We start from the raw sequence: 22,760 nt of genomic DNA, 5'->3' as shown, positions 1-22,760 counted from the left end.
AAATACACCAATTTGTACAATAACTTATCATTTCATTTCATTATTTCTATCTATTCCATTTCATTATTTTTTTTTGGCAGAAGAAAAAACAGAGAATATACACTAATTTAATAAGAACAATGAAAAAAAAATAAAAAATAAGTTGTGTTTTTTGTTAGCGTCTTCATAAAATATATTAATTTAGTGTCTCTGGACATATTGTCTCTGTCCATGTCTTTGTCAAATACGATTTTATGTCTCAGTATTCCTGTCTCAATGTCTTGTCTCCATAAACAAATGCAACCTAAAATATCATTAGTTTAAGGTTTGACTTTATGAGTATAAAAATAAGTCAAATATTTTTCATTGTATCCTCGTATAAAATTCACCAGTAACTAAATTTACTCGTCATAATAGATTGGTGTGGAAAATTAAACCTAAAAAAAATGTCTATAACACATGTCTTAAAGAGTTGTGTCATTATATTTTCTAAACTTTTTCTGTTAGTTAGATTCTGTTTCACCTTTTTCATTTCAAAGACTTAAAACAAATCCCAAATTCAAGGGATGTGATATTCTTCAGGCCTTGTTGCCTACCATTAATAATCAGACAAAAGAAAAAAAATAGAATAATCATTAATATGCCAAACTGTCACCGATCTAACTTTGCTGTCTATTTATATGAAAAGGGTGCGAAATTGCCACCATGCCATTCAAGGTCAACAATGCAACTCATTTGAGTACTGTGAATGTATACATGCATGGTTTAGGTTCACAAACATGGTGGCCAGTGTCTACTCAATAGGATAATAGAGTGGAGGCTGTAGCCTACCTTTGCAATAAAGATACTAGCAGTTGAATCATAAATAAATAAAATAAAATAAATGAAATAAAAATTATGAATGTTTCTCACCAGAATAGTTGCTTGAAAATGAAAATCTTCCATTGTTGATAGCCAACAACCTTGTTGTCTCATCACACTGGACCTGTTCCGTTCTGTTCTTTTTAAGGTAAGAATTTTCGTGTGATATCAAGCGAATGAGGCAGTATCAAGAACATTTTCTAAACTAGAAGATATTAGAGAATCATTTACAATATGGATGAATTGAAAATACTCAGTAGTACATTCATATTCAGCATTCCAATTCCTTCGGTAGCTGGAAAGTTTCTTGCATTTAATTTCTCATTATTCATGATCAATCATAAACAACTAAGCTCAAACTAATGGCAATTGGGCACCGTAATAAGATTTAGATGTCGGTGGTTTTCTTATGACACTTTTTTGTACTTTAAAGAAAATTAATATTTGTCTCCAAAAACAGGTTTCCATTGAGATCATCCAATCAAAGCTACCATAAAATTTCATCAATTTCTACAGTTTCAGGACATTTATGATATTATGGTAGTGCTACTTAACTAACATTCATGGTTTCCGTTGTGAAATAGCATCAGCATAGCTTCTTTCTCTCCCCCTCAAAGTTCATGGATCCTTCCAATAACAATGGAGGACAGAAGAGGCTCCTAGCCTTGGCACAACGGCTCAGACTTCACAAGCCCCCACCATTCTCTGAGGACATGTTAGAAAAGATCATGGAAGAAAGCAAAGGCAAGGTTGTTTCCCGAGTCGGTTTCCCGGGACCAGCCACTGCAATTGCTCAAAACAAAGGAGAATTTAGATTCAAGAGAGCTGCTGTTTTGATCTGCATCTTCGAAGGCGACGCAGGGGAACTACGAGTGATCCTCACCAAGCGATCTTCCAAGCTCTCTATGTACTCAGGTAAGCTCAGTTTGTCACACAATACAGAAGAAAACTTGTGTGATCATGTTGTTTGCTTTTCAAAAACGGGGAAAATGACTAAACAGGACTTCAAAATCATCAAAAAATGCTTAACACTAGACCAAAAGCTAACATATATTAGTAAAGGGTATACATTTATTTTCTTATAGTTATTAAAAAATATATCTAGCATGAGGGACTATATCAATTGCAGGTGAAGTGGCCTTGCCTGGTGGTAAGGCAGAAGAAGGTGATAAGGATGATGGAGACACTGCAAAAAGAGAGGCAATGGAGGAAGTTGGGTTGGACCCTCAACTTGTTGATGTTGTTACATTTCTTGAACCATTCTTCTCTAAGGTATGAATCCCCTTTGATCTCTGATGTTCAAAGAAATGACATTCATGAGAGTTCACCCTCAGTTTCTTGTTTTCATTTGTTCAATATTTGGTCAAAGTCTGGGAAGCTTTCAAGACTTGTAAATATTTTATGATGTAAAAGAGTTAAGAATCTTTCAGAAAATGCATATTGGTTGGGAGACTTGTAAAAGAGTTAAGAATCTTTCAAGACTTGTTTCCAAGACTTGTAAATATTTTAATCTATGTTGTATTTTTATTAGTTTTTGTTTCCTTTGCAGTACCTCATAATAGTGGTTCCTGTCATTGGCATACTTCATGACAAAAAAGCATTCAAGCCAGCTCCAAATCCTGCTGAAGTAGAAGCTGTATTTGATGTACCTTTGGAAATGTTTCTCAAGGTCCATTTTAGATTTTATAACAATAAAACTCTTATAGTTTATATAAATCTAATGATTATCTTACATTGATCAGGATGAAAAGAGGAAGCAAGAAGAGAGGATATGGATGGGAGAGAAGTATGTGATACATTTATTTGAATATGAAATTGAGCACAAGAAATACCTCATATGGGGTTTAACAGCTGGCATGTTGATAAAGGCTGCATCAGTTGTGTATCAACGGCCACCAGCTTTCTTGGAGCACAATCCTATAATGATTCCTAGGGACATAACCAAGGATACTTTAATTCATTGAATTCAACGTTTATTGGATTATTCATTGTGTTAATCATTTGGTGATAGTACAATGTTCATCACAGATACAGCCTACAGATGTTAAGAATCCAAGGTAGGTGATTAGATTCATTGGGAAAGGAAAAGGGTAGTTATATAGCACAGCACTTGGAAGTTCATTCCTCAGTTCTATTATGTCAGATTGTCCTTTTTTCACTTAGAGAGAAGTTCTTGCAAGTGTTGCAGGGCTCAAGAGTAGAAGGTACTTTTGAGTTTTGTCTTCTCATGCATGTTGTTGTTGGTTACAACTTTGATTCAATAGGAGAGTCAGATTCCTAGATCTAGATTCTAGATATATATTTGCCTTTGTAATTTTGTTTGACTTGATGTTTAACTTGCCATAATTTGAAGTTCATTTAATTTTTAAAATGTGTAATTATTTTGAATTTTTTTTTTAATTGTTAACAAAAAAATGTTATGTGCACACCTTCAACAATCGAATCGATTATCATATATTTATGATGCGATAAAAATATTTGATCAATTGGAAAATATGATACATAACAACATCATGTAAAACTTTTTTCATACAAAATAATTTATTCTGGTAATTGTATTGAAAAAAAGATGAATGCAAATATAGTGGCAGCTAGCACCTAACTGACTAAGGACCAGTTTGGATAAACAGTTTAATTAAGCTTATTTTAAAAAAAAATTTAAATAATAAATGACTATATTAAAATTAGCTTATAAATAAGTTATTTTATGTTTGGATTTTTAGTTCTAAAATTACTTATTTTATAGAAATGTGATAAAAAATAATAGTATTATAAAAAAAGTTATTTTTTTAACTCTTAATAAGTTCTTGTACCAAATATCAAACTAATCTTGTCTTCTGAAGCAATAGAATAAACCACTAAAAATTGATTTCCTGTCTTGCATGCCATCAATAAAAGAACTCTCAAGTTTATACTTTAAGACTCAAAAATACAATATTTGGAATCTAATAAGAACAACATGGAAAGCAGAAAACATAGGAAGGGGAAAATGGAATCAAACAGTGCTGAGGTACGAGGTTCACAGAGACTACAAGCTTTGCTTCATCATTTCCAACCTTCCATAACCAACAACCCCCACAACTTGAAGCGCAGCCATTTCACCTCGAAACCGACCAAGAGAGCTGCGGTTCTGATCTGTCTCTTCGAAGGTTCCGATGGGAATCTCAGAGTGATCCTCACTTTGAGGGCTTCTTCTCTCTCACGCCATTCCGGTTTGATCGCTTTCAATTTCAACCTCAAAGTTGCAAAGTTTGTTTCTTTCTCGCCCTAGCTGAAATGGGTTTGTGTTGGTTGTTGCAGGTGAGGTTGCTCTGCCAGGTGGCAAGAGGGAAGAAGGTGATGCTGATGATGTAGAAACCGCTTTGAGGGAGGCTAAGGAGGAAATTGGATTGGACCCTTCTCTTGTTTCTGTTATTACTCTTCTTGAACCCTTTCATACTAAGGTATGCACTTCTAGAAGTTTAGCTGCATTTCTTTTTTCCTCAATTTTGTTTACTTTACAAAGTGATTTTAATTTGCAGTATGGCATTACAGTAATACCTGTGGTGGGAATATTGTCCAACAAGGATGCATTTTCACCGGTTTTAGATTCAGCTGAAGTTGAAGCAATATTTGATGTTCCATTGGAGATGTTCCTCAAGGTTTGTTGTACTAAATTTAATTTCTTGGGTGAAAACTTATGTATACTTAGTTTTTGAGATCATGGTTTGCATGCAGAATGAGAATAGGAGAGCTGAGGAAAGAGAATGGATGGGAGAGAAGCATCTTGTACATTATTTTGATTATGAATTTGAGAATACACAGTATGTGATATGGGCTATAACTGCTGCTATCTTGATCAGGGCAGCGACCGTTTTACTTCAGCGGCCGCCGGAGTTTCTAGAGCAGAGGCCTAAAATCTGGGGAGGAATTACTGAAAACGACATGATAATGTTACAGAATAGTTCCAAGTAGTTTTAGTTTTACCATTTTTACATCTTTTAATTTGTATGATATTTTTCAGATGAACCTGCTCTCCTTTTTTTGAGCAATATAAAACAGGTGATTGAAGCAAACTGAATTTGGAGGAAGGTCATGAGGAATTGAGAAACTTCTCACTTATTTGTGAAGCACTGTTTCAGTGATATAGCTTTAATAATGATCATGATCTAAATTTCCCTGCTGACAAAGTGCACATTATTTTGTGTTATTAATGCTTTCTTATGTATATTGTGTTGAATGTTATGGTATTTAACCTAGTTTATGATAAGGGAATTGTGTTGAAAATTAGCATCTTAGCTTTATACACTTTAAAAGTGATACTGCTTAGGGAATCATAAAAGCTAGCATATACAAACATATACTCTCAAACACTGATTTTGCTGTGTCTTATATATAAAATAATAATAGTCAAACTGAAGAAAACTATGTAACCAAATTCAATAGAACAAGTAGATAACTCAGCCGAAAAGGTTATAACCCCCATATGCTAACAAGCACTAAAGTTAAACTCTTTTCGAGTCCTCTGAAAAGCTTAAAACTTCCCCAATCATATTTCCCTCACTATGGTACATAAACTTAGCAGAATACCTCTAGCAAGTTACAGACACAGATGAATATAAAATTTCCTGTTTACATGGAGTTTCTGAATCTTGCAAATGTTTAGAACAATGAAAAATCCCCAAATAAATAAAAAGGGAAAACTTCAGAATAATGTAGTAACATGCTCATCAGATACCATAGCAAATAGACCCTCACCCTCAGCTAAATACCTCATAAAATTTCTCAATGACAAGAACACCCGAGTCTATTGACTCTAATGGATCCTTTCTAAGACGATGTCTCAAGCAGTTAGGGATCACAGTAGCAATATCCTCTGCAATCACCTTGTCTCTTCCCTTCAGAGCAGCCAGAGCTTTTGCAGCTCTATTTGTGACTATGTCTCCTCTCAAACCATCCACATTCAACTCTGCACAAACCTTTGAGATTTTCACCTTGAGGTCTTGGTCTATTTGAACAGACGAAAGCGAACTCCTTGCTGAGGAAATTTGTGTCTGGAGCTTCTCCTGCTCAGCTTTGTAAGAGTCCCGGAACTCCTTTGGGTTTTTGTCGAATCGAGCTCTCTCCTCAACAATCTTCACTCTAAGCTCAGCATCCCTAACAGTCCCCACTTGAGCATGCATTCCAAACCTATCCAGCAGTTGCGGCCGGAGCTCCCCTTCTTCAGGGTTGCCCGAGCCAATTAGGATAAACCGAGCAGGATGTGAGATTGAGATGCCTTCTCTCTCCACCGTGTTCCAACCAGAAGCAGCAGAATCCAACAAGACATCCACCAAGTGATCATCCAGAAGATTAACCTCATCCACATATAGGATTCCCCTATTAGCTTTAGCTAGTAACCCAGGTTCAAAGGCCTTAACACCCTCAGTTAAGGCTTTCTCAATGTCAATTGTTCCACATACTCTATCTTCTGTAGCTCCCAATGGCAAATCAACCATGTTAATCTTGCTTAAGACAACCTGAAGGCTCTCTCCTTTCAGCACGCGCTCTCGGACTTCAATGCCCATGAACTCAGGATCCTCTGGGTCTGAGTTATAAGGGTCGCCGGCAACAACCATGATTTCAGGAAGCAAATCTACCAATGACCTGACAGTTGTGGATTTACCAGTGCCTCTATCCCCCATGATCATGACACCTCCAATCTTGGGATCAATCACATTAAGGAGAAGGCAAAGCTTCATCTCATCCTGTCCAACTATTGCAGGAAATGGATACACTGGCCTCTGGCTTTCTTTAGCAGCAATCTTCTGAGCCTGGATATGAAAATTTTATAGTTGCCATGAAACAAGTAAATTGATTAGCAACATACTATCAAGTATCAACAAGATGAACAAAACGCTGTGGTGCAAGTAATATGAGAAGAATGAAAGCAAAATGCTATGGAGTAGGTTTCAAAATTGGTGATGAGAATTACGTTACGTACCTGTTGAACAGAGTTGACTTCAGTGGCAACGCTGGCAACAGAAAATTGAGAGGTTCCCTTGATACGACAGATTCCTATTCCTCCGTACAACTTGCGGCCTGATGCGAGGGACAGAGATTGAAAGGAATGGTTTGATGAAGAAGAAAGGTAAGTTGAAGAGAGGAGCGCAACGGAGCAAGTGCCCAGCGTGGACGACGCCATGCTCGGAGAAGGGTAGTTGCAGTTTCAGCTTCGGTTTCAATTTCAGTTTCAGTTTCAGTTTCGCTTTCTGTTTTGTGCTTATTGAGCAATGATGACAGCTGTCATTCTCCTATTGGCCAGAAAGCTTCGGGGATAAGAAGATGGATTTCATTAGCATTTTCCTCTGTATTTTACCCAACCCAATGATCTCCCTTTTCTTTCTTTATTTAAACATTAACTCGAGCAATCAATAAAATTTAAGATAAAGTATAATTTTTTATTGTTTTATAATACTTTTAATGTTAATTTTATTTTTAATATTTTTAATTTGTATTAAAATTATTTTAAATATTAAAATTATTTTAAATATTAAATCTATGTAAAACATTAGAAGAAAAATTAAAAATATTCAAAAGTAGCTTTGACACAAATCAAACATATTAAGAATAAAATTGAATAAATAAAAAATTTTAAAAAACAAAATTGAATCAAATTAAATATTATCGATATTTAAAAAAATTATAAATATTAAGAACAAAAATCATACTCATCCAATTTTAAATATTAAAAACTAAATTCTAAATTTTAAATTTTATAATATAAAAATTTTGTATTGATAAAAAGAATAAACTCCTTAATATTTTTTTTTAACTTATTAAGAATGCATTGCATTCGGTTGAGATTTATAAATTGTATAATTTAAAGTTTAAAATAAATTTGATAAATCATGACAATTAAGAAGTTGGTCCACTTTAATTTACAATCATATGCCTAAAATATTGGTTATTTAAAATTAGGGAGCCACTCAGATAAAGACGCTGAAAACGTCTTTTTATAAAGATGTTTTTTAATAATTAAAATTTAATATATATAATCGATTAAATCATGTTATTTTTGTCAAAATTAAACTAGACAAATTGATTTGACTGAAAAATGGGAAATCAAATCTTGAACTGGTCTAAATTAATATTATTTTTTATAAAAAATGACTACAATACCCTATTATAAAAAATGACTAAAATACTTCTATTATATATATTAATTCTGAAAATCCTAAATTTTAGTCTTTTATTTTTCTATCGTGGGGTTAAGATTTTTAGAATTTAAAATATATATATATATATATATATATATATATATATATATATATATATATATATATATATATAATAAGGGTATTGTAGTCATTTTTTTATAAAAATATAATATTAATTTAGACCAATTCAAGATTTGATTCACTATTTTTTCGGTTAAATTAATTTGTCTAGTCTAATTTTGACAAAAATAACATAATTTAATTGATTATATATGTTAAATTTTAATTACTGAAAAATATCTTTAAAAAAAAAAGACGTTTTAGACATCTTTACCTGAGTGACTCCCTTAAAATTATAATATCACATGATTTTAAAAGATAAATGAAAGGAAAAGTCAAACTACCTCAGTTCAACTAGAACAGACATTTTTTAGCCAACAATACGTAAAAAATAATTAATTAGAGTGTGAAAATCCTCTGAGCACTCATGCGGTTGGATAGCACATCCTCACTAGCTAGCAGAAGTAAGCAACAACTTGCATCATGCTAGTCATTCTCCATTGAAGAACTTGGTCCTTATTTACAAGAGTCCAAGAAGCCAAATTAACTTCATAAGTTGCATATTGAGGCGTACTTCATGTTAATGAAATAATTTTATTTATGTATTTATTTATTTTGTCTCTCACTCACGGTTAGAAGACAATAGACTTTTGGTGCTTCGCTAAACGACCAAAACATATAAAAGAATAAAAATCAAAGCCAAACTAACAATACTATGATAATTTCATTGGGCATAGCTGTATAGGTGGTTGATTGGTGATTGAAACTTAACGTACATCAGTAATAATACTAAGGAGAAAAAAAAAAAACAGTCAGAACTTACTTTATTTAGCATTTATTAATTGTTGTAATAATTAATTAATGTTAAATAAGACAAGTTAGAGTTGTTTTGGCTAATTTCTTTTGTTATAAAACATTTCCGCAATACAAATATTGCCAAATATAATTCTGTCCTTGTACCAAAGATAGAAGGTTCATGTCTACTTAGCTTATATGCAAAACATAGTACATACAGACGGTAGAAAGTAGCTTTCAAAATAAGAATTACACATTTCTAACGATGAAGTTCTTAATTTTGAGCAACAATATATAAATATATATGTGAAAACTCAGGTACAGTCGACTTCATATGAAATTGATAATTGAGAGCCATTAGATGATTTGACTGATTTGACTAAATTTTCATCTAACGGCTCTCGACTATAAATTTCACGTGAAGTCGACTGCACCTGAGTTTTCACCAAATATATAATGGTAAATAATAATTAGACTCTGAAGATCCTCTGAGCACTCATGTGGTTTGATAACACATCCTCACTAGCAGAAGTAAGCAGCATGTCACGGTAAATTTTAGAAGGTTAAATTTAACAGTGTTTGTATAGTTTTCTAGAGTGTTGATAATACTCTAGATGGTTCTGGAACGTTCTAGAATGTCCTAGAAGTTCCTGGAATACCCTAGAAGGTTCTAGAAGACTCTAGAAGATCATAGAATATTTTAGAAGAGTATAGATGTATATAGAAATATAAAGAGTGGTATGGAATAATCTAAAAACATTTAGAGAGTTGTGGTAGGATAGATATTTGTAAAGAAGGTTCTGGATGATTAATCTGGACCGTTGATTAGATTTAATCCTAACCATCCATTGAGGAGGTGGATGACTATAAATAGGGGTGAGAGTTAGAGTTTGGTGTGTGTGAATCATTTGTAACCACACTTGAGCAATAAAGTGTTCTTCCACCAAAGCTTCCTTTCTCTTGTGTTCTCTTGTATTCTTAGCTTTCTTGCTAAGTATTGAGGGTTAGGCTGACTTGGTCTTAGCTCAAGAGGTTGAGTAAGTCCGAGTGCCGGCACGGTAGCGTTGGAGTGTGTCCAAGGCCGTGACAATTTGGTATCAGAGCAAGGTTCGAGAGGGAGCACAAGTGGTTTGTGGGAATGGCTTCTAATATCACCATGGAGCATGTTGAGTTTCAAATGGGAAGGGATGCTATTCCTTCTCAATGGGGAGGCAAGAAGATCCGTTCTTCAAGTGAGCCTAGAGGTAAGGACTCTAACTTCCTAAAAGAGAGAGTTTCTGTGTTGGAGAATGTTCTATCCTCTATGGATGAGCGTTTCCAAAGGATAGAACATGATAAGGAGACCCTCGAGGCTCACGTGTTAGGAGAACTAGATGCTTTCAAAGAAAGCATGCTCCAAATTGAAGAGAAGCTTGAGAACTCCTTAAAGCTATTTGAGGAAGTTCGAATTTGGTTCGAGGAGGCGAAATCTCGACCAACCATTATAAGGGAGACAACAAAGATTGATCTCCCCAAGCCAAAGGAGTTCAAGGGCGTAAGGGACGCTCGCGAGGTGGAGAACTTCCTATGGCAAATGGAGAGGTACTTCGAAGGCCAAGGGGTGGTCGAAGAAGCAATAAAGGTACGCACTGCAGCTCTCTACCTTTCTGATAATGCTACTTTGTGGTGGAGGAGAAAGTGCGTAGATATGGAAAAGGGTACTTGCAACATAGCCACATGGGAAGATTTCAAAAGGGAATTGAAAAGACAATTCTTCCCTGAGAATGTGGTTTATGAAGCAAGGAAGAAGTTGAGGGAGTTGAAGCACAAGAGTATGATTAGCGACTACGTAAAGGAGTTTACTACTCTCACGCTTCAAATCCCCAACTTAGCATCAGAGGATGCATTGTTCTTCTTCATTGATGGACTCCAACCTTGGGCAAAGCAAGAACTACAAAGAAGAAATGTTAAGGATGTCGATGAGGCCATCGTGGTGGCCGAATCACTCACTGAGTATCATAGGGGAGACTCTAAACCCAAGTCTTCCTCCAAGCCTAGTTTTGCTAAAGGTGGGGGAGATAAGGGGAAGAGTTTCTCAACCAAGAAGGAAGGAAAATACTCTTCAAAGAAAGAGTACGAAGAAAAGAAGAAGACTTTCGTGCCCAAAGGAGGATGCTTCGTGTGCAAGGGACCACACCAAATGAAGGACTGTCCCAAGCTAGGGACTCTGGCATCTATCGCCGAGGAACGAGAAGCTCAAACTCAAGTAACTGAGTGTGTTGGATCCATCCAATACATAAATGCTGTGAAGGGCAAAGAGGCAAGCACCGCAGAAAAGAAAGGCTTGATGTATGTCAAAGCCTTTATCAATGAAAAACCCGTTATGGCTATGATCGACACTGGTGCTACACACAACTTCATCACGCTTGATGAAGCAAAGAGACTTGGGTTGAAGATCACCGAAAAGAATGGCTGGTTCAAACCCGTGAACACCAAGGGTAAACCCCTTAAGGGAGTAGCAAAAGGGGTTGAGATGACTCTTGGTTCTTGGAAGGGCCTTGTGGATTTCTCAGTAGCACCCATGGACGATTTTAAAATAGTCATCGGACTCGATTTGCAAAGGAAAGCAAATATAATACCTATGCCATACTACAATATAGTATGTGTCATGGAGAAAGGGTCTCCATGCATGGTCCCTACAATCTCAAAGGCGGGAGGAATCTCGATGCTCTCGACCATGCAACTCAAGAAAGGTTTCAAGAAGGAGGAGATGATGTCTTTGGCTTTACTACAAGAGGAGTCAACAGCCAAAGGAGAAGATGTTCCCTATAAAATCAAGGAAGTCCTTGAAGAAAATAGGGATGTGATACCTCTCGAGTTGCCAAAGCAGTTACCACCTAGAAGAAAGATGGATGACAACATTGAATTGGAGTTAGGAGCGAAACCGCCTATCTCAAAACCATACAGGATGGGGGCCATTTCTATGGCTGAAGGAGATATTGTGCATACCATCAAGGAAGGGTTGCATCACGATCCATTAGCCAAGAAGTTGGTGGAGTTGGCTAGAGAAGGTAAGACCAAAAGATTTTGGTTAGAAAACGACCTTCTCTACACAAAAGGGAGAAGACTATACGTTCCTAAATGGGAAAATCTGAGAAGGAAGTTGGTAAGAGAATGCCACGACACCAAGTGGGCTGGTCACCAAGGTCAGCGAAGGACCTTAGCTCTCATTGAATCTTCTTATTATTGGCCTCAAATGAGAGATGAAGTGGAGAGCTATGTGAAGACTTGTCTTGTGTGCCAACAAGATAAGATTGAAAACAAGACACCAAGCGGCTTGTTGGAACCCCTGCCTCCATCAGAGCGACAGTGGGAAAGTGTCTCTCTAGATTTCATCTCTGCCTTACCGAAGTCCGAGGGGTTTGGATCTATTCTCGTGGTAGTGGATCGATTTTCGAAGTATGCTACCTTTATACCTACCCCTACTGACTGCACTGCAGAGGAAGCAGCACGACTATTCTTCAAGAATGTGGTGAAGTACTGGGGATTGCCTAAGAGCATCATTAGTGATCGAGATCCATGCTTCACAGGACGACTATGGACAGAGCTGTTCAAACTCCTTGGGTCGGAGCTTCATTTCTCAACAAGCTTCCATCCTCAAACCGATGGGCAGACTGAGAGAGTGAATACCTTACTTGAGTGTTACTTGAGGCATTTTGTAAGCGCTAATCAGAAAGATTGGACAAAACTCCTCGACATTGCTCAGTTCTCATATAATTTGCAAAGGAGTGAGTCTACAGGGAAGAGTCCGTTCGAGATTGTGACTGGACAACAACCGCTTACACCTCACTCTCTTTCTTCCCCTTATTCAGGGAAGAGCCCTGGAGCTTATCATATGATTAAGTCATGGGAAGAACAAGCAGATGACACTCGTTCTTACCTCGACAAAGCTGCCAAGAGGATGAAGAAATGGGCAGATAAGAAGAGGAGGCATGCAAGCTATCAAGTGGGAGATAAGGTAATGATTAAGCTTCTGCCACAACAATTCAAAGCCTTTCGCAAGGTTCATAAGGGTTTAATCCGCAAATACGAAAGACCATTTGAGATCATTGGACGTGTTGGGGAGGTTGCTTACAAAGTACAACTTCTTCCCTCTATGAAGATTCACCCGGTCTTCCATGTGAGTATGCTTAAACCATATCACGAAGACCAAGATGAACCGAGTAGAGGTGATTCGAGTCGTGCTCCGCCTGTGGTAATTAGATCCTTTGATAAAGAAATCGAAGAGATCTTAGCTAATCGCGTCGTGCGACGAAGAGGAGTACCACCAAGTATCCAATACTTGATCAAGTGGAAAGGACTTCCAATAACTGAAGCTAGTTGGGAAGCTCGTGAAGATCTGTGGCAATTCCAAGAACACCTAGAGCGCTATCATGAACAGAACGCGACGAGGACGTCTGCGCATTAGGTGGGGGAGAATGTCACGGTAAATTTTAGAAGGTTAAATTTAACAGTGTTTGTATAGTTTTCTAGAGTGTTTGATAATACTCTAGATGGTTCTGGAACGTTCTAGAATGTCCTAGAAGTTCCTGGAATACCCTAGAAGACTCTAGAAGATCATAGAATATTCTAGAAGAGTATAGATGTATATAGAAATATAAAGAGTGGTATGGAATAATCTAGAAACATTTAGAGAGCTGTGGTAGGATCAAGGTTCAGAAAACCGGACCGGTCATCAAACCGCTCTAATCACTGGTTTACTGGTTCACTGGTCTAACCGGTCCAACCAGTGGTTCAACCGGAAAAACCGTTTTAGAATAGAAATAATAAATAAATTATAAATACACATCCTAAAATATAATTATAGTCTAATATAAATCTTAAAGTATCTTTGAAATTTAAAATACTACATAAAATATCATCAACCAAATACATATAATCTTATCAAAATCCAAACTCAAAAGTTAAATAGTAATAAAAGCATATCTAAATATTAAACAACTAAACAACTAAAGACTAAATAGTAATAAAAGCATTACTTGGTCATTTCAGTATAGAGTTCACATTCTAATTTTTAAACAACTAAAGACATTGTAACATAATATTCCTATGATATCTATACACCAACCTCTACTTTACAAGGCAGAGACAGGTCCATTTCCATCATTTGTGCTCTGTATTCTAACTTTAACAAAATGTAGATGACCTATGGCCACAATTCTGGCACACCATCTGTAAGTCTAGAATTAGCCATCTTTTTGGTAATCAGATTTTTCAACTCTATTTCTCCGGGAAACCTTCCTTCTTTCAGTTTGGAGAACACCTTCAAAAGAAACAGAGATTTAGAATAGGTTATGAAGAATTAAAAAGCATTGAAGATGACACATGTTACCATCCAAAAGGATACATAGGGAGGCAAAGTTTGACCAAGAAGAACTTTTCTAATTGATGAGAATACATCCTTGTTTTCATAATTAATTTACCATTGTCCCATTTGTTAGGGGTTATACAAGTAAACCCTATAAGAACTTAACAGCAAAACCAGCACAACCAGCAACTACAAATCAAAGCCATTAGCAAATTTGAACAAAAAAATTAGGAGCCATCAGCAAAACCAGCAATTAGAAAATAAAGCCAGCAATTACAAAACACTAAACCTTCACCCAGCAATTACAAACAAAGCTAGCAAAACCAACACAACCAGCAACTAAAACACAATAAAAACAGAGTAGCATTCAGCAACAACCATTACAAAACAGCAGCATAACTGCATAACAACAACAGTGCCATAACAAAACAGCAGCATAACAAGTTAACAACAACAGCACCTTAAGAAGTCACTAATCAGAAATTCCAAATTTAATTAGCAATCCTATTCTTGTTTCTTGCATTTAATTACTCATAAACAAAACTCAACTCCACCTGAATTGTTAATTTAACCTTGGTCTTATGAAATCATAAATAGGAATACATTACATTGCTCTTTCTCCTAAAATTCAAGCAACAACACATGATTTCACAGTTTAAAACCTTATTCACCAGCTTATATTCTAATGCTGTGACTGGGAAGCAACAAATTCAGCAACAAGCAACAAATTTAACAAATCCTAGTAAAGTCCCAATTTACAGCAAAAAGGCAAATTTATTGATTACCGATTCAGCAACATGCAGAAATACAGGAGAAGGGAAATCTGCAAATTTATTGATTACCAATTCAGCAACAGAGGTAGCAGCACTGGCGGCAGTCTTCGAGCTCAAACACGGCGGAAGCAGCAAAGGCTTCACCCTTCGCGTGCCTCCTCCCGCGACCTCCACCCCTTCTTTCCCCTTCGCAGCACGACGCGACGGCAGAGGAGAGTGGAGCATATGCGACGCGACGGCAGAGACGAGCTGCGATGACGCTGAAACAGTAGGGACGACGGTTGGACCAGATTCGACGGCAGATGTGACACAGCTTGAAGAGGAGAGTGATCGAGGCTAGGGTTTGAGCAGACGAAGACCAGCGAGGCAGCGAATGACAGCGAGCTCGAGGAAGACACACCAATTTCTGAATGTGGGAGAAGCGCGGACGATCGGATGAAAACACGGTGGTGCTTGAGAGCAACGAACGGCGGCGCTGAGCCCTGTGGCAGTGGGGGACATGTAATCTAGGGTTGTGTTTTGGGGAGAAAGATTGAAGAATGGGAATGGCTCGAGGGGTTGAGGGCATGGAGACCTGGCCAATTCATTTTATAATAGAACGGAAAACGACGCCGTTTTTCAAAACCGGCCGGGTCCCGGTTCGGTCCGACCGACCGGTTCTCGGCCGGTTCAGCGGTTTAAGAACGGTTTTGATTTTAGCGGTTTTTTATGTTAAACCAAACCGTTTGTTACCGGTTCGCGGTTAAACCGGTCGGACCGGCCGGTCCGGTCCGGTTTTCAGAACCTTGGATAGGATAGATATTTGTAAAGAAGGTTCTGGATGATTAATCTGGACCGTTGATTAGATTTAATCCTAACCATCCATTGAGGAGGTGGATGACTATAAATAGGGGTGAGAGTTAGAGTTTGGTGTGTATGAATCATTTGTAACCACACTTGAGCAATAAAGTGTTCTTCCACCAAAGCTTCCTTTCTCTTGTGTTCTCTTGTATTCTTAACTTTCTTGCTAAGTATTGAGGGTTAGGCTGACTTGGTCTTAGCTCAAGAGGTTGAGTAAGTCCGAGTGCCGGCACGGTAGCGTTGGAGTGTGTCCAAGGCCGTGACAAGCAACTTGCATCCTGCGTGACATGTTCCATAAGGTATTCCAACTTTGTCCAAATCAAGACCATTGCTGCAAACATCAAACAACATCACAAGTATCTTGTTCTCATCCAACATCCTCTTGACGTAATCTTCTAGCTCTACTTTCAATTATCTCATCATTAAATCTACCACCATTTTTAGAACCAAATACCTTAGGCAGCCATCTCTTACTTTTCTTAGTCTTCACACCAATATTCTCACCATCAAAACTCAATTTCAGTGCTTTAGCAATATCATCTTGAATGTTTCTATAATTGGGCTCGTTTGATACGGTTGTCATGACAACCGCCCCAAACAAGCTTGCATCTTTCTCAACTCTTCTTTTAACTATCTTTTCAAGATTGTCTGGTCCCAATGACATTGTTGTTGCCATTTTTTAGCTCCTCCATAATACCATCTAATAGTGCCTTAGTAGATGGACATGCTTCACGAGACAGAGCATTTCTTATACCTGCTCCTGCCGCTGCTGCCAATTCTGCTATCACAATTGCTATTGCTGTTGGCGAATAATTCTTAACTTTCTCTTTTATGGTTTCTTCACTCTTCATTATTACCAAGTTTTGATATACTAATCTAAAAAATAACAAATTTGAATGGTCTAAGGATTTTATATATAAGATGCTTTATTGAAATATTATGTAGAAGTGGTAGATTTAAACTTTATTTTACTCCAAAACACTAATTTTTAGATACGAAATTATTCCGGATAACTAAGAGGGGGAAAATAATTCAAATCTAAATATTTAAATTATATCATCGACTTAACACAAAATAACGTTTAAGATATAAAACAGTGTGTGAAGAAATAGTTGAAGTTAAATGCAAAGAAAGAATAATAAAACAAGTGCATGCGTATAATGTAGTGTTAGACAGTAGTATAGTGTAATGAGAAACTTTCTCTATAAAAAGAAAGAAAAGCATTGAGCGGCGCCCACCATTTCCAAAGTTGCATGAATATTAACTTTATTTATATATAATATATTTTTTTTTTGTGACTTTTTATATATAATAATATGCTTTAGCTTAATTCAGCAGCTAAATTAAAAATAAAAAATACAAACATAGAAGTAATTAAGATGCTCCGTCAACAATGCCATATCCTAAATCAATTTCAATTAATTAAAGCGGCTGCCTCCAATTAATCAACTAGCTGATGATAAACGAATATAATATGCAAGTCCAAACCATTATATAGTATACTAATTAAGAAAAATCAACTTTAATTTACAGTGATAGGCCCAAAATATTGCTTATTAGCTTTTGATTACCATATATGGTCATTTGTAAAGTGATATTATAGTTTGATTGGTAGATGAAATTAGATGTACGTCAATTCAACTGAAACAAACATATACATAACAATTAGCTAGGGTTTAGAAGAGAAATAGAGATCGAGACAAAGAAAAATAATTATTTTCTTTTCATTTTCTTTTTTTTTCATTTTCTTCTTCCCATTTTAACTTTAAACAAACACATCCTTGGTGTCCGCCTCAAAACAAACGCTACCTTAGAGCGTGAAAATCCTCTGGGCACTCATGTGGTTGGATAGCACATCCTCACTAGCAGAAGTAAGCAACAACTTGCATCCTGTGTGATATATTCCATAAGGTATTCCTACTTTCTCCAAATCAACACCATTGCTGCAAACATCACGCAATATCACAAGAATCTTCTCCTCTGCCAACATCCTCGGACGTAATCTTCTTGCTCTACTTTCAATCTCATCATTCAACTTATCATTTCTTGAACCAAATACCTTAGGAAGCCATCTTAAGCCTTTTTTAGCCACACCGGTACCGGTATTCTCACCATCAAATCTCAATCCCAGGGATCTAGCAATTTCGTCTTGAATCTTTCTATAATTGGGCTTGTTTGATACAGTTGTCGTGACAACTGCATCAAACAACCCTTCATTTTCCACCCTTCTTGCAACCTTTTCTACAAGATTCGCATTTAGACGCAAATCGGGTCCCAACACCCCAATGGTGTCGTTGTGGCCATATCTTAGCTCCTCCATGATGTCATCTAATAGTGCAGTAGTAGATGGACATGCTTCACGAGATAGCGCATTTTTTATAGCTGCTCCTGCCATTGCTGTCAATTCTCCTATCAGCAATGCTATTGCTGTTGGAGAATATTTCTCCAGTTTCTCTTTCATCTTTTCTTTACCATCCATTATTACCAACAACTTTTGGTATATACTGATAAAAAATAACAAATTCAAATGGTCAAGGCGGATTTTATATCATGCTTTTTTGAAAATGCTAAAGAAATATAGTAACTGAAAGTGTTTGGTAATGAAGTATATCTCCAGTATCGCATGAGATGCATAAACTTTAAGATTGAACATAAATAAATATGCTGACAAACATGATTGTTAAAGTATCAAAGTGTGTTAATCAATAGTTACCTTGTAATTGGCCTGGATAGAGAGACCTTCTCTATAACAATAAAGAAAAAACGTTGAGCCACACCCACCATTACCAAGCTTGCATGAATGTTATATATATCCAATATACTTTAGCCTAATCCAGCAGCTAAATTGAAAAAAATATAAAAATAGGAGTTAGGTTTGTGCCTCTGCCTAGGTTGCTCCGTCAACAATGCCATATACTAAATCAATTAATTAAAGCGGCATCCAAATCATTATATAGTATGTTTGTCCTAAATGAATAATATAAGATCGCGGCGGCATTTTCCACTTGCAGAGTTTCTGTTGCAGCCATTTGTGAGTTAGGGAGACAAAAAAAAAAAAAAAACAGTCAGAATTTGTCCTATTTAGCATTCATTAATTGTTACGACATTTTCTATACCAAATTTGTACTTAAATTATAATTTCTATATGTTTTAAATATACACTTATTTGTCTCCATAACTACCTAAAATTTCTCCATACACAAATAAAGAAGATGGAATATGATATTAAGGAAGGGTGTATCAAGCACTAGAGCAAATTAATTTACTTCCAACTCAGTTGTACATCTCCGAAGACTGTAATATGATTTGTTAAAATAACAGTACTTATTAGATGATGAAGATCTTCTGAGCCCTCATCTGGTTGGATAACACATGTTCAGTGGCAGAAGTAAGCAATGGAAGTAAATTAATATTTGTGTGTATGTGTGTATGTTCTAATAAGTAATAACATGTTTAGTTAATCCATATTGGTATTTAGAGTCAATTAATATTTAAATGCTTTCTCTAACTTTAGTATGACTAATACATACAGCTACTTATGTGGATGGTGAAGGAACGGTTGTTGTTAAAAGGATGAGTTATAGAGCTAGTCAAGTGGAGAATCAGTCCATTTTACACATTTACACATTGTATAAATATTCTATTTGCTCCCTGTCAAGACTCTTACATTTATAACAGATTTCATGTGTCCAGAAATGAAACCAATATTGGCTAGGGGGAAAAAACGTGCATATCCTCTCGAAAAGCAGGCAAAGCAGGTTGAGGCAGGGTGACCAAAACCTTGAAACCCTCCTTCTTAGTGGCAGTTGAATAAGGCAAGAAGAAGCAAGGGTGAACACTCCCAAGGAGGTTCCTGCCAAGTGGCAAAACAGTAACTGGGCCTCCGGATCCAAAGTCCACAGACGAGTGGCCCAAGTGTCTCCAATCGGTGAACCCAGTAACCCCTTTCCCTGCAGTGATCCCATCCCCATAATGCACTGCCTGAAAATCGATGAATGACCGAACATACTCATCACTCACGTTGCTCTTGCTCTTCTTGATCAGCTCCGCTGTTTCCCAAATGGGCCTCTCTATTAAATCCTTCACACTCACCTCAACATACATTGGAACGCAACCGTTTCCCCAATACCCATCTGGCAGTGCTGGCTTTACCACTCTTCGTATGTTAACCGAGTATGCCAACTTAACCTTCTCATTGTCCTTCATTTCCGACGCCCTAACCCTGTTTAAGAACACAAATTATAAGGCTATAATTGTAATTAACATTGGTAATCGATGAATTGAAGGGTGAAATGGTGAATACTACTTACTTGGACCTCCAAACATAAGCAGCAAGAACCTCAAAAGTGGTGAATTTGAGACCGGATTGTTCAAACAATGATCTCCTGAACGCTTCCAAGGACTCCTCCTGAACGTGGAAGCACTCCCTCGCAACATCACCGGCGTCCGCTTGGTACGGCAAAACCCCCTTCTCCAAACTCAAAAACTCTCCTACCAACGCTGACTCCACCCGGGGCGGATTCCTCGCTCCCAACAATACCTCACGGTTCCAAACCGGTTCAACCGATATCAAACTCGATCCGCGAGCCAACTCGGCCACCGCATTGAAGAACAAGCTCCCGCCCATACCGTCGTTAAGCGCGTGGTGCATGGCAGCACCCAGCGTGAACCCACCGCACCCAAACACCGTTATTTGGAGCATGCAGGGGTGCTCCATCCCCTCATCGGGTCCCGGGTCGGGTACTAACTGCTCAACGAAGGTGAAATCCGGGTCGTCGAGGTAGTTTACCGATTCGAGGGTGATGTCTGCGGCGGTGGCGCGAATGAGGGGAACTCCCTGACCGGCAGCGCACCAGTTCTCGAGGCGGTTGTCATGTAGACGGTAGCGAAGCGTGCCGGCGAGTGGGTAGTAGTGAAGAAGAGCTTGGGAGAGGGAGGAGGAGATGAGGGCGTAGGGGTCGGGGTGGGAGGAAATGTAGAGGCGGAGGTAGCGGAAAGTGAGGCGGAGGTTGGGGTCGTTGTCGAGGGGGGAGAGAGGGAGGGCGTGGTTTTGGGAGAAGGGAGTGCGAGAAGGGAAGATGAGAGTGCGTTGGGAGATTTTGATGGTGTTTGAAGCAGCTTCTTCCATCCTTGACGGTTAATCTAAGCTGTAGCTGCTCAAGCTTTATGTATGCTTCAAACTTGAACTCAAGCTGTTGCTTTCTCCCACCTAACCTAACTAACATTAACATGCTTCGTTCCATGCATTACATGCCATCCGAACACAAAACACGTGGACCTCCCTGCATCTCATCATCTCCACCAACCCCAAAAATCATAAATAACAAAATGAATTTAAGTATTCAAATAAGGGAGCTACTCAAATGAAGATGCAAAAAACATCTTTTTATGAAGATGCTTTGTATAAAAGTGTAATTTATTAATTTGGCCACACTTCAAATAAAAACAACACTTTTATAACATATCAAAATCTAACCCTACACTCCATCATCTAAAGGTCAAAAAGAAAAATCATCACATGAAGACAATTATAATATCTTCATGGGAGTATCCACCTTCAAATAAACCAATTTAAAACGAAAACAATCCTCAAAAGGTCAACTATAAGGAACAAATATAGTGTCGTAGAAGTCACCAAAAAAAAAAATATAGTGTCGTAGTTCCAGACATAATTCTTTAGTATTTTTGTATAGTTCTTAAATTTTACTTATAGAATTCAAACATAAAAAAATAAATTTATTTTATTCTATTTTTATTTTTTTGACAAATTAAGCATAACTTTTGTAGGCATTAAACAATTTTTCTAATGTTTTTTAGAAAAGATGGAAGCATTATTTAAGGCTATATTTATAGCTTAGAGTGATGTTATATGAATTATTACTAATTTTTATTATTATTGATTATAAAAATGAAAATATATGAGAGCACGTGAATGGAGAACAAAATTCCTTAACCATGATTAAGATAGCAACAAGCAGAGCAAATTAGATGAGAACAGGAGAAGTGAGTTATTCCAGTAATAGAAATTCTGTTAATTCAGTTTAGTTGGTTATTCTGTTTTTGTGCTGTTTTCTGTTTCTCAGTAGAATCTGTAGGTCTATCATAAAAATTTCTTATAATCTTTTTATTTCAATAATTTTGATTTGAAAAATTATCAATTCGATTCTCAGTAACTTATATCAATGAAAAATAATGGATTATATTGTTTCCATTTCATTTTCAAAACATCTAGTCTGGTTTAGGAAAAAAGGAAGAATGATTTTGGATTATCTACAGAGATTAGGTTTAGGTCTTAAAAAGAAAATAATTTGAACGAAAAAATAGATCGGATAAATCATTTTAGATCAATTCATCAAGAAATAACAAGAGTTATTTTTAAATTATCTTTTAATTAGATATAGTCTTAGAAGATAATTAGACCAAAAATTGAGTACAAGTACAATGTACTCAATCCGCCTAATAATTGTATTATTCATTGTAAAATATATCTCAATTAATAGGTAATATTACTTAATAATATTATAAAATATGAATAATTCATAAAGAATTTTGAGAATATAAGATTTAAAATAAAATTTTGAATTGATATCTTATTCTCATATATTTTGGATAATTTCAAGTATAAATTAGTTTATTTTAAACGATGAAATATTTGGATAAAACATCTCACACGAAGATAAAAATAAAAAAAATAATGTGAAGATTCAAAATTCAAATAAAAAAAAGAAAAATTTAAGTTCAAATTCAAAAGATTTAGTGTTATAAAATTTCAAAGGGTAAGATTTGAAGAATATTTAATTTGGAAAATATGATATAAGCGCAACTTAGAGAGCAATGATAGGATTTTTATTGATACTTTTGATTCAAGAAGTCACATTAGTTAGCCAAAGTTACAGAATTCTTTTTCTCTGTTATTGATAGAGAGTA

At 36.5% G+C, this 22,760-nt stretch overlaps 5 protein-coding genes and 1 long non-coding RNA gene across 6 annotated transcripts; 2 read left to right on the top strand and 4 right to left on the bottom strand.

Moving 5' to 3' along the window:
- The first annotated feature begins 882 nt into the window (after positions 1-882).
- On the top strand, positions 883-3,205 carry LOC112718111 (nudix hydrolase 15, mitochondrial). Its single transcript, XM_025770011.3, has 5 exons — positions 883-988; positions 1,425-1,755; positions 1,970-2,112; positions 2,390-2,509; positions 2,583-3,205. The coding sequence occupies exons 2-5, from the start codon at positions 1,461-1,463 to the stop codon at positions 2,802-2,804; spliced, it is 780 nt and encodes a 259-aa protein (XP_025625796.1). The 5' UTR covers positions 883-988; positions 1,425-1,460; the 3' UTR covers positions 2,805-3,205.
- Positions 3,206-3,672: 467 nt separating this feature from the next.
- LOC112714506 (nudix hydrolase 15, mitochondrial) lies at positions 3,673-5,009 on the top strand. Its single transcript, XM_025766121.2, has 4 exons — positions 3,673-4,052; positions 4,141-4,283; positions 4,362-4,481; positions 4,558-5,009. The coding sequence occupies exons 1-4, from the start codon at positions 3,800-3,802 to the stop codon at positions 4,792-4,794; spliced, it is 753 nt and encodes a 250-aa protein (XP_025621906.1). The 5' UTR covers positions 3,673-3,799; the 3' UTR covers positions 4,795-5,009.
- Positions 5,010-5,180: 171 nt separating this feature from the next.
- Positions 5,181-7,184, bottom strand: LOC112714505 (magnesium-chelatase subunit ChlI, chloroplastic). The gene is made up of 2 exons (XM_025766120.3): positions 6,803-7,184; positions 5,181-6,632 (listed from the first exon to the last, which is right to left on the bottom strand). The coding sequence occupies exons 1-2, from the start codon at positions 7,001-7,003 to the stop codon at positions 5,580-5,582; spliced, it is 1,254 nt and encodes a 417-aa protein (XP_025621905.1). The 5' UTR covers positions 7,004-7,184; the 3' UTR covers positions 5,181-5,579.
- A 6,556-nt stretch (positions 7,185-13,740) lies between these two features.
- LOC140175448 (uncharacterized) lies at positions 13,741-16,740 on the bottom strand. Its single transcript, XR_011866251.1, has 2 exons — positions 15,063-16,740; positions 13,741-14,175 (listed from the first exon to the last, which is right to left on the bottom strand). It is a non-coding gene; the product is annotated as an uncharacterized lncRNA (long non-coding RNA).
- Positions 16,741-17,308: 568 nt separating this feature from the next.
- On the bottom strand, positions 17,309-19,236 carry LOC112714504 (uncharacterized). Its single transcript, XM_025766119.3, has 2 exons — positions 18,547-19,236; positions 17,309-18,337 (listed from the first exon to the last, which is right to left on the bottom strand). Exons 1-2 carry the CDS (start codon positions 18,615-18,617, stop codon positions 17,644-17,646), a joined length of 765 nt encoding a protein of 254 aa, XP_025621904.1. The 5' UTR covers positions 18,618-19,236; the 3' UTR covers positions 17,309-17,643.
- A 156-nt stretch (positions 19,237-19,392) lies between these two features.
- On the bottom strand, positions 19,393-21,103 carry LOC112714503 (tetrahydroanabasine acetyltransferase). The gene is made up of 2 exons (XM_025766118.3): positions 20,144-21,103; positions 19,393-20,055 (listed from the first exon to the last, which is right to left on the bottom strand). The coding sequence occupies exons 1-2, from the start codon at positions 20,959-20,961 to the stop codon at positions 19,545-19,547; spliced, it is 1,329 nt and encodes a 442-aa protein (XP_025621903.1). The 5' UTR covers positions 20,962-21,103; the 3' UTR covers positions 19,393-19,544.
- Positions 21,104-22,760: the final 1,657 nt, after the last annotated feature.

Source organism: Arachis hypogaea, chromosome 10 (assembly GCF_003086295.3).
Source record: "Arachis hypogaea cultivar Tifrunner chromosome 10, arahy.Tifrunner.gnm2.J5K5, whole genome shotgun sequence".
Lineage (NCBI taxonomy): Eukaryota > Viridiplantae > Streptophyta > Magnoliopsida > Fabales > Fabaceae > Arachis > Arachis hypogaea.
The sequence above is the reverse complement of the archived record's forward strand: the minus strand, read 5'-3'. Positions and strand labels throughout refer to the sequence as shown.

What these genes read in the sequence shown, in the direction of transcription:
- LOC112714505 (XM_025766120.3), bottom strand. Translation starts at nt 7,003, where the DNA reads ATGGCGTCGTCCACGCTGGGCACTTGCTCCGTTGCGCTCCTCTCTTCA. An exon ending in AAGTCAACTCTGTTCAACAG is followed by an intron (nt 6,633 to 6,802) that starts GTACGTAACGTA and finishes TTTCATATCCAG; the next exon opens with GCTCAGAAGATTGCTGCTAA.
- LOC112718111 (XM_025770011.3), top strand. Translation starts at nt 1,461, where the DNA reads ATGGATCCTTCCAATAACAATGGAGGACAGAAGAGGCTCCTAGCCTTG. An exon ending in CAAGCTCTCTATGTACTCAG is followed by an intron (nt 1,756 to 1,969) that starts GTAAGCTCAGTT and finishes TATCAATTGCAG; the next exon opens with GTGAAGTGGCCTTGCCTGGT. An exon ending in TTGAACCATTCTTCTCTAAG is followed by an intron (nt 2,113 to 2,389) that starts GTATGAATCCCC and finishes TTTCCTTTGCAG; the next exon opens with TACCTCATAATAGTGGTTCC.
- LOC112714506 (XM_025766121.2), top strand. Translation starts at nt 3,800, where the DNA reads ATGGAAAGCAGAAAACATAGGAAGGGGAAAATGGAATCAAACAGTGCT. An exon ending in TTCTCTCTCACGCCATTCCG is followed by an intron (nt 4,053 to 4,140) that starts GTTTGATCGCTT and finishes TGGTTGTTGCAG; the next exon opens with GTGAGGTTGCTCTGCCAGGT. An exon ending in TTGAACCCTTTCATACTAAG is followed by an intron (nt 4,284 to 4,361) that starts GTATGCACTTCT and finishes TTTAATTTGCAG; the next exon opens with TATGGCATTACAGTAATACC.
- LOC112714503 (XM_025766118.3), bottom strand. Translation starts at nt 20,961, where the DNA reads ATGGAAGAAGCTGCTTCAAACACCATCAAAATCTCCCAACGCACTCTC. An exon ending in GCTTATGTTTGGAGGTCCAA is followed by an intron (nt 20,056 to 20,143) that starts GTAAGTAGTATT and finishes GTTCTTAAACAG; the next exon opens with GGTTAGGGCGTCGGAAATGA.
- LOC112714504 (XM_025766119.3), bottom strand. Translation starts at nt 18,617, where the DNA reads ATGGTGGGTGTGGCTCAACGTTTTTTCTTTATTGTTATAGAGAAGGTC. An exon ending in CTATCCAGGCCAATTACAAG is followed by an intron (nt 18,338 to 18,546) that starts GTAACTATTGAT and finishes ATTTTTTATCAG; the next exon opens with TATATACCAAAAGTTGTTGG.